The sequence below is a fragment of the Oncorhynchus kisutch genome, linkage group LG19 (assembly GCF_002021735.2).
Source record: "Oncorhynchus kisutch isolate 150728-3 linkage group LG19, Okis_V2, whole genome shotgun sequence".
Classification (NCBI taxonomy): Eukaryota; Metazoa; Chordata; class Actinopteri; order Salmoniformes; family Salmonidae; genus Oncorhynchus; species Oncorhynchus kisutch.
In genome coordinates this window covers 37,578,386-37,588,193 of record NC_034192.2, presented here as the reverse complement: position 1 = coordinate 37,588,193, position 9,808 = coordinate 37,578,386, and the positions used below count along the sequence as shown (strand labels likewise).

The window sequence follows — 9,808 nt, the reverse complement described above, 5'->3', positions numbered from 1 at the left end:
GTGGTCACACCAGATACTGGCTAGTTTTCTGATCCACACCACGCCCTACTTTAAAAAAAAAATCTGTGACCAACAGATGTATATCTGAAACATTACTGTGCAGCCGTATTCATTGATCTGGCCAAGGCTTTCGACTCTGTCAATCACCACATCCTCATCGGCAGACTCGACAGCCTTGGTTTCTCAAATGATTGCCTCGCCTGGTTCACCAACTACTTCTCTGATAGAGTTCAGTGTGTCAAATCGGAGGGTCTGCTGTCCGGACCTCTGGCAGTCTCTATGGGGGTGCCACAGGGTTCAATTCTTGGACCGACTCTCTTCTCTGTATACATCAATGAGGTCGCTCTTGCTGCTGGTGAGTCTCTGATCCACCTCTACGCAGACGACACCATTCTGTATACTTCCGGCCCTTCTTTGGACACTGTGTTAACAACCCTCCAGGCAAGCTTCAATGCCATACAACTCTCCTTCCGTGGCCTCCAATTGCTCTTAAATACAAGTAAAACTAAATGCATGCTCTTCAACCGATCGCTACCTGCACCTACCCGCCTGTCCAACATCACTACTCTGGACGGCTCTGACTTAGAATACGTGGACAACTACAAATACTTAGGTGTCTGGTTAGACTGTAAACTCTCCTTCCAGACCCATATCAAACATCTCCAATCCAAAGTTAAATCTAGAATTGGCTTCCTATTTCGCAACAAAGCATCCTTCACTCATGCTGCCAAACATACCCTTGTAAAACTGACCATCCTACCAATCCTCGAATTTGGCGATGTCATTTACAAAATAGCCTCCAATACCCTACTCAACAAATTGGATGCAGTCTATCACAGTGCAATCCGTTTTGTCACCAAAGCCCCATATACTACCCACCATTGCGACCTGTACGCTCTCGTTGGCTGGCCCTCGCTTCATACTCGTCGCCAAACCCACTGGCTCCATGTCATCTACAAGACCCTGCTAGGTAAAGTCCCCCCTTATCTCAGCTCGCTGGTCACCATAGCATCTCCCACTTGTAGCACACGCTCCAGCAGGTATATCTCTCTAGTCACCCCCAAAACCAATTCTTTCTTTGGCCGCCTCTCCTTCCAGTTCTCTGCTGCCAATGACTGGAACGAACTACAAAAATCTCTGAAACTGGAAACACTTATCTCCCTCACTAGCTTTAAGCACCAACTGTCAGAGCAGCTCACAGATTACTGCACCTGTACATAGCCCACCTATAATTTAGCCCAAACAACTACCTCTTTCCCAACTGTATTTAATTAATTTATTTATTTTGCTCCTTTGCACCCCATTATTTTTATTTCTACTTTGCACATTCTTCCATTGCAAAACTACCATTCCAGTGTTTTACTTGCTATATTGTATTTACTTTGCCACCATGGCCTTTTTTGCCTTTACCTTCCTTCTCACCTCATTTGCTCACATTGTATATAGACTTGTTTATACTGTATTATTTACTGTATGTTTGTTTTACTCCATGTGTAACTCTGTGTCGTTGTATCTGTCGAACTGCTTTGCTTTATCTTGGTCAGGTTGCAATTGTAAATGAGAACTTGTTCTCAACTTGCCTACCTGGTTAAATAAAGGTAAAATAAAATAAATAAATAAAATAAATCTGCATTCCCAGTCATGTGAAATCCATAGATTAGGGCATAATGGATTTATTTCAATTGACCGATTTCCTTATATGAACTATAACTCAGTAAAATCTTTGAAATTGTTGCATGTTGCGTTTATATTTTTGTTCACTGTATATGATTCTTTTTGCTCAAAAATGTTGTTAATTTATGTAATACTTCATATACTTTGCTTTGGCCACAGTGGCAACAACCCATTTATGCCAATAAAGCATATATGGAATTGAATGAGAACAAGAATGAGAGAATGCTGAAGAAAAATAAAGAACCTAAAGCCCCAATGGCCACCGGTGAGTTTGGGTGTCAGAGTGTCAGCGTCCCTGCCTGCTCTGGGTGTGTGACCATGTGTCTGCGCAGGTTGCTGGGGTTGTTGAAAGAGGCTCCACAGTGGGAGCAGCTGTAGGGTTTCTCCCCAGAGTGGGTCCTCAGATGGATGGTCAGGCTGCCATTCTGGGTGAAACCCTTCCCACACAGGGAGCACATGTAAGGTTTCTCCCCTGTATGAATACGCATGTGGACCCTCAGTGTCGTCTTGTTGACAAACGAGTTCCCACACAGGTTGCATATGACAGGCTTCTCTCCTGTGTGGACCGCTCGGTGGCGGATCAAGTCAAGCCGGCGAGAGAAGCGCTTCCCACAGTCGCTACAGAACAACGGCTTGGTACCATGGGGGACGTGGTGGCGCTGGAACTGGTTTACAAGACTAGGGCGCCTCACAGTCACACCCCCTGTTACCATGGTTGTTGTTGGGGTCGTTGGGGTGGTTTCTAGGGAAGCTACCTGTACGATTTTCAGACCCCGTCCTCCTGTATCCCCTCTCGGCAGACCCCCTCTGTCACTCTGCAAGCCCCTCATTTGGGGGTTGCCTTGCAGTGGTTCCCCAATAGAATGAGTGTTCAGCTGTATCTGATGGCTGATTGTGTGGTCCGGCAGCAGACCAGAGTGTGAGGGCAAACTCTGAGGTAGTTCTGGGGCTCTGAAGAAAGGGTAGTTCTCAGTACTGGTCACGCTGCACAGCGCTCCTTCACCTCGACCATGACCGTGAGGGTCATTCATGCTGTATGGTCCCTCATCGTGACCTAGTCTCTGGGTGGCATGTTCCGGCTGTGGTGTCACCATGGTAACATTCTCACCACAAATATCGTCATGACCTACGGGAAACAAAACGATAATATCATCTGGTAGTTATCTGGCTATATTAATTGTCTATATACCATCCCATCATTTTCTTCCTTCTCTTCTTCGTCCTCTACACACCTGCATCTGGCCCACATCCTCCAAAGTCATCCTCAGGACCCTCCTCATCTTTTATCAAGATGACATCTGGACTCTCCACATCTGCACACTGAACCATAAACACACACATTTACACAGACATGTAAACATTTCTAGAGTAGTAGTAGCCTATGTCAGAAATGTGTGATGAGTTGTTAATATTGCCACTCACCTCTTTTTTGACTGTGGATGGTATCTCCTCTTCCCCTATTGTAATTGGGGCATCATCCCTGCTGTAAATGGATGTCTGGTGCTCAGGTGTCTTATCTATGAGGGAGAGCAAAGGTCAAAAACCATTCCTCTTCCAACATATTATGTTCAATTGACTGGAGTGTATTCATTAGTCAGATTCAGTTGCAAAACCTGTTGTCCTAGAGAAAACAGTTTACTTTAGGAAGCAAATGGAAGAAGACTGAACAAACGTGAAGGGTCCAAACTAAATTTGGCCAATACAAACGGTTGTTTATGTTGCAAAATGTTTTTCGTTTGGAGTAAACGGAATCCAACGGAATCCACCCAGAGATGATGAGGCGAAGCAAGAGGGATAACTTGGCCCAAAATCTGTATTTTCCAGCAGGTGGCGATCTTTTCTCACCAAGCGAAGTCTTTGTATGGAGGTGAATGAAAGTGTCGAATTTGGTTAACACATTTTTGTATTTCTTATTTGCTATGTGTGGCTTATTTGATCGAATATAAGTGTTGTAATGACTCGGTTGTTTGGAGTGTACTAATATAAGTAGGTCACGTGACAACCCGGCAACTTTGAGAAAAAACACTTTATATCAGAGCTGTGCCTGGTCGTCACGAGTTACCTCAGACACAAAGTCATAAACCCCGCCCATTTCTACTACCTATCTTCTTAAAATGTGATTTTAAACCAACCCCTAACCACATGTATAACCTTAAATTAAGACCAAATAGCAAATGTTTGTTTTCATGAATTTTTATGATGTAGCCTATTTTGATTTAGTGACTTTGTGCCCGTTGTTCACATGCGTATCTGCCCTCTCGTTGGCTAGAACCGTCCCACCTGACAGAGTCTCCTCCCGACTGCCTTCCATTTTTTAAGACATTTTGTTAGAGCGGCCACTAGAGTATCTGGTTAATATAATGGATCATCTGTGATACACCCATGTCTCCCAGATAGCAGTGTGAGAGCCTCAACCAACCTGCGAGTTTCCCCCGAGGCCTGCATAAAGTTCTGCTGAAAGAAAAGCGACTGCCCCGCGGTGTACTCGCCCTTTGTAGTCGCAGGGTGAAAAGCTCGTTCTTCATCACCTTCATCCTCATTTTCAGAGCTTCGTTTTCTTTGTAGCTGCGAGAAATCTCCAACTGCAAATCAGCCGAGCTCTCGGAAAAGAGTTGACTTATCTCGTCAACGGCTGCTCTACTAAGCACGTCCATTATCGAGGCAAGTTGTGTCTGTACAGACAGATGAGCCTGCATGTTTGTTGACATCGATAGCTGGCGAGATTAACGACAGAGGGAGAAATTGGAAAAGATCAGACAAACTGTGACGCGTCTGTCTGTGTACACAAAACGACTTCCGGTGAATAACGCTGCTCACCGTAATTATACGAAGATGTCCGCTGACTTTTTTGGGAGTAGAAAATATGGTGTACTAAGTCACCACAGGATCGTTGGAATGAACGATCATTGATTAGTGACATTGGTGGGAAAAGTACTCAATTGTCATATTTGAGTAAAAGATAACTTAATAGAAAATGACTGAAGTGATAGTCATCCAGTAAAATACTACATGAGTTAAAGTCTAAAAGTATCTGGTTTTAAATGTACTGTGGTGGAAAAGGTACGCAATTGTCATACTTGAGTAAAAGTAAAAAGTAAATGCTGTACAACAAATTCCTTGTATTAAGCAAACCAGACTGCACGGTGTTCTTGTTTTTTTTATTTTACAGACAGCCATGGGCACACTCCATCATCCCAACACATAATTGACAAACACAGCATTTGTGTTTAGTGAGTCCGCCAGATCAGAGGCATTTGAGATGAAAACGTATTATTTTGGCAGGTGTGATTTTAAACCAAACCCTAAACACACTGCTAACCTTATGCCTAACCTTAAATTAAGACCAATTTTTACGATATAGCCATTTTGACCCTATTGCCGTGACAACTGTACAGTCGTGGCCAAAAGTTTTGACAATGACACAAATATCAATTTTCACAAAGTCTGCTGCCTCAGTGTCTTTAGATATTTTTGTCAGATATTACTATGGAATACTGAAGTATAATTACAAGCATGTCATATGTGTCAAAGGCTTTTATTGACAATTACATGAAGTTGATGCAAAGAGTCAATATTTGCAGTGTTGACCCTTCTTTTTCAAGACCTCTGCAATCTGCACTGGCATGTTGTCAATTAACTCCTGGGCAACATCCCTGACTGATGGCAGCCCATTCTTGCATAATCAATGCTTGGAGTTTGTCAGAATTTGTGGGGTTTTGTTTATCCACCCGCCTCTTGAGGATTGACCACAAGTTCTCAATGAGATTAAGGTCTGGGGAGTTTCCTGGCCATGGACCCAAAATATCGATGTTTTGTTCCCCAAGCCACTTAGTTATCACTTTTGATAACTGTTCGTCACCAAACTGTTGTTCATCACCAAACTGTTCCTGGATGGTTGGGAGAAGTTGCTCTCGGGGGATGAGTTGGTACCATTCTTTATTCAATGGCTGTGTTCTTAGGCAAAATTGTGAGTGAGCCCACTCCCTTGGCTGAGAAGCAACCCCACACATGAATGGTCTCAGAATGCTTTACTGTTGGCATGACACAGGACTGATGGTAGCGCTCACTTGTCTTCTCCGGACAAGCTTTTTTCCGGATGACCCAAACAATCGGAAAGGGGATTCATCAGAGGAAATGACTTTACCCCCGTCATCAGCAGTCCAATCCCTGTACCTTTTGCAGAATATCAGTCTGTCCCTGATGTTTTTCCTGGAGAGAAGTGGCTTCTTTGCTGCCCTTCTTGACACCAGGCCATCCTCCAAAAGTCTTTGCCTCACTGTGCGTGCAGATGCACTCACACCTGCCTGCTGCCATTCCCGATCAAGCTCTGTACTGATGGTGCCCTGATTGCGCAGCTGAATCAACTTTAGGAGACGGTCCTGGTGCTTGCTGGACTTTCTTGGGCACCCTGAAGCCTTCTTCACAACAATTGAACCGCTCTTCTTGAAGAGCGACCTAAAACAACAATATGACAAGGTCAGATGATGTCAATCCTTCTTGACTTCTTTTCAACTTGTTAAGTGGCGTTTGTTAAGTGTGTTTTGTCCTATATTTATATATATTTTATTTTGAATCCCAGCCCCCGTCCCTGCAGGAGGCCATTTGCCTTTTGGTAGGCCATCATTGTAAATAAAAATATGTTCTTAACTGACTTGCCTAGTTAAATAAAGGTTTAATAAAAATAATACATCCGCATACAAACATGGTCTCTTTCTTGAGTAAGGCGGGTGTTTCAGCCTAGCTCAGTGCTTTCTGTGGTGGAGGGGCAGCCAGCGAAAATACAGAGTTTAGGCATTGGTAATCTTCTCTAGTTGCGCCGTGATTGGCTCAGTCACTCATGGGGACACTATGTCTCCGCAGAATCTACAGGGAGAGCTAGGCAATTCAAGCCCCTTTGGGTGCTGCCACAGATTTACATTAGAAGTGGCGGTCCATGAAGGCTCAATGCCATTGGCCACACATAAAATGATGTCAAATCATGTTTTTCTAAAGTAGCTTTGATTGGACTGTTCATGTCAACGTCATACTTTCACAATCTTAGCTAGCAAGTTAGACAAGCAGTCATTATCATGAATCACATCAACAATCTCCTGGCAAATCCTTTTCATATGAAGATAAATTATAGATAATACTTATCAGCGCTCATCGGCCATTGGACATAAACATTACACAACAAGCCGAAAGTCGCAAATGTAACAATGAGTGGTTTTGAAGGAATCAATGGCTAACTGCAAGCGTCCCAAAGCAATCACTATTTTGCTTCCCTTGCCTGCTATTAGGTGGAGAGGGTGTGTGGTCCAAGTCTGGGTTTAAGGATTTAAAACATCTGTCTGAAAGGGTCTATTTTCCAAGTTTAAAAGGATAAACATTCACATGCAACACCATGGACCAGAAAAGGTTGAATACAATGGCCATGCTGTCAATCTGGCATGATTTCTGCTGCATTCAAGACAACTGGGAACTCAGAAAAAAAACTAGCTCCGACTGGGAAAATACGTTTTGAACGGTCATCCAACTCGGGAACTCGGGCCTCTTTCTCGAGCTCCGACCTGAAGATCACTGACGTCATGATTCAACCTTGTTTTTTCAGAGTTCTCAGTTGTCTTGAAAGCACCATAAATCCAGAGAATGACTAAGTTTGCACACAAGGACCACGGCCCAACGTTCAAGTTAGCACAGCATAACTTTTTTATTTAAGTAGGCAAGTCAGTTATAAACAAACTCTTATTTACAATGACAGGCTAGTGGGTTAATTGCCTTGTCTGTCTACAATTATTTTCTCAGTGGTTTAACTGCCTTGTCTGGCCCCACGGGTAGAACAACAGTTTTTTATCTTGTCAGCTTGGGGATTCGATCCAGCAACCTATCAATTACCGGCCTAACGCTCTAACCACTAGGCTACCTGCCGCCATAACAACAGTCCAAAAATGTACTGTATGCTGCTGCATAAATTGTGTCATATGCCAGGGAGATATGTATCCTGTAGCTAAGAAAGTAATACTAAGTGTATGTTGTGTAGTAAGCTGTTAATAGCCCATGTGCCTCACCTTAAGAATTTGGAACCTGTCCCCCTCAGAATTTAGCCTACTGTTCTGACTTGGTGGTGCACAGAAATGTAATCATCGAATATTGTAAGCTCCTTCATTGTTTGCTTATATGTTCACGTTATTTGTCCTATGTTTCTGATTTGATGAACAGAATACTGTACGAAGAACAGCCCATGTTCAGCCCAAAAGCCCAGCCCAAAAGTGCTGAAAAAATGGTTATATCAACTACTCGCTCATTAATGTCTTATTCGAAATTACGGCTTGCCTCGTATCCGCGCATCGTTCCCTTAAACCATAGTTTGTACAATTATTATATTGCTTATATAGGTATATCTCTTTCGTATCTTAGAATTTTAGTCAATGTTGGAATTATTTCATTGTTTTGCTTACTTTGTGTATTATAATTAGCTCATGTTTTTTTCTTCACGAGGAGGAGATACTATATAATGTTGTTTGGTCTGTAACCATGTTTGCCAGTGACAATCTCTTTCCATTCATATATATTTTTGTTAAACAAAAAGTTAAGTAATAGACCCTGTTATTATAGTTGATATTTCAAGGGTTGTAATGTTAGCGCAATGTGTGTCGGTATATTGTCTATAAAAGTGGATCCTCGTGATTGTATTTTCCTTACTTTTTAGACCACATAGGCCTAATAAAATGTTGTGTAGTGGTTTTGCTGGGATTCACCTAAAAAACTTGGTTGAGTTGCCCCATCAAGATTTACATGCTAAAATCGCCACTGACAAGGACAGACGACTCTTCTCCTTCCTGCCATTAACCACACGATTCATCAAGCGTACATTGACCACTCCAGAAATTACATTTAACATTTCAATGTCAACTTCTTCCAAAACTCAAGAAATTACAAATTTAATAGGTGCCCTGCGCCGTAGCTCAAAGCACAACAGGCCATCAGACTGTTAAACAGCCACCACTAACATTGAGTGGCTGCTGCCAACACACTGACTCAACTCCAGCCACTTTAATAATGGGAATTGATGGAAATTGAGTTAAAATATATCACTAGCCACTTTAAACAATGCTACTTAGTATAATGTTTACATACCCTACATTATTCATCTCATATGTATACGTATGTACTGTACTCTATATCATTTACTGCATCTTTATGTAATACATGTATCACTAGCCACTTTAAACTATGCCACTTTGTTTACATACTCATCTCATATGTATATACTGTACTCAATACCATCTACTGCATCTTGCCTATGCCGCTCTGTACCATCACTCATTCATATATCTTTATGTACATATTCTTTATCCCTTTACACTTGTGTGTATAAGGTAGTAGTTTTGGAATTGTTAGTTAGATTACTCGTTGGTTATTACTGCATTGTCGGAACTAGAAGCACAAGCATTTCGCTACACTCGCATTAACATCTGCTAACCATGTGTATGTGACAAATACATTTGATTTGAACACACAATAATCTCCAAATTGAGAGAGATCCATGTAATTCCAGTTGATACTTCTCGTGATCTTCACAGATTTTACTTTTACTTTGCTTTCTCCACCACTTTGGATATTTTCATTGGATTCACCAAGTCATGTGTACATAATCCCAGAAAACGTACTCCTACCAGATACGATGGGGAATCATCAACACTTTGTTTTCTTTTTAATATGAATTTAGCTTATTTTCCCATTCAACATTTCCAATGCTATCCAATTCAAGCTCCATCTTCCAGCATCTCTTATTAACCAGACCATCATCCTTTTCAGTAGAAAGTGCAAATATGACACAACTTTAAATTCTTAAATGTCAGGTTGTATGATATATTGCCACAAATCTAATGCAGATTGATGCTATTCCATCTTTATACAAAAGTTTCTGAAAAAACGTATACACTTCTATTTTTGCAATTTGAATTAGATTTATCAAAAACTCATATGCCAACAAGGGGAAACTTAGTCAGTTGTCCAACCGAATGCATTCAACCAAAATGTATCTTCTGCAATTAACCCAACCTCTCTGAATCAGAGAGGTGAGCTGCCTTAATCAACATCCATGTCATCGGCACCTGTGAATTAGTTGTTGTTAGCAGACTTTTTCGCCTTA

The 9,808-nt window shown here is 41.9% G+C and overlaps 1 protein-coding gene across 1 annotated transcript; it reads right to left on the bottom strand.

The window, feature by feature from the left end:
- Positions 1-1,639: 1,639 nt before the first annotated feature.
- LOC109880701 (zinc finger protein 252-like) lies at positions 1,640-4,457 on the bottom strand. Its single transcript, XM_020472891.2, has 4 exons — positions 4,094-4,457; positions 3,097-3,191; positions 2,907-2,994; positions 1,640-2,800 (listed from the first exon to the last, which is right to left on the bottom strand). The coding sequence occupies exons 1-4, from the start codon at positions 4,380-4,382 to the stop codon at positions 1,953-1,955; spliced, it is 1,320 nt and encodes a 439-aa protein (XP_020328480.1). The 5' UTR covers positions 4,383-4,457; the 3' UTR covers positions 1,640-1,952.
- Positions 4,458-9,808: the final 5,351 nt, after the last annotated feature.

Excerpts from the sequence above, each read along its gene's own strand:
- LOC109880701 (XM_020472891.2), bottom strand. The coding sequence starts at position 4,382 with ATGTCAACAAACATGCAGGCTCATCTGTCTGTACAGACACAACTTGCC. Across the intron at positions 3,192-4,093 it reads GCCTCGGGGGAAACTCGCAG|ATAAGACACCTGAGCACCAG; the intron begins GTTGGTTGAGGC and ends TCTCCCTCATAG. Across the intron at positions 2,801-2,906 it reads AGGATGTGGGCCAGATGCAG|GTCATGACGATATTTGTGGT; the intron begins GTGTGTAGAGGA and ends TGTTTCCCGTAG.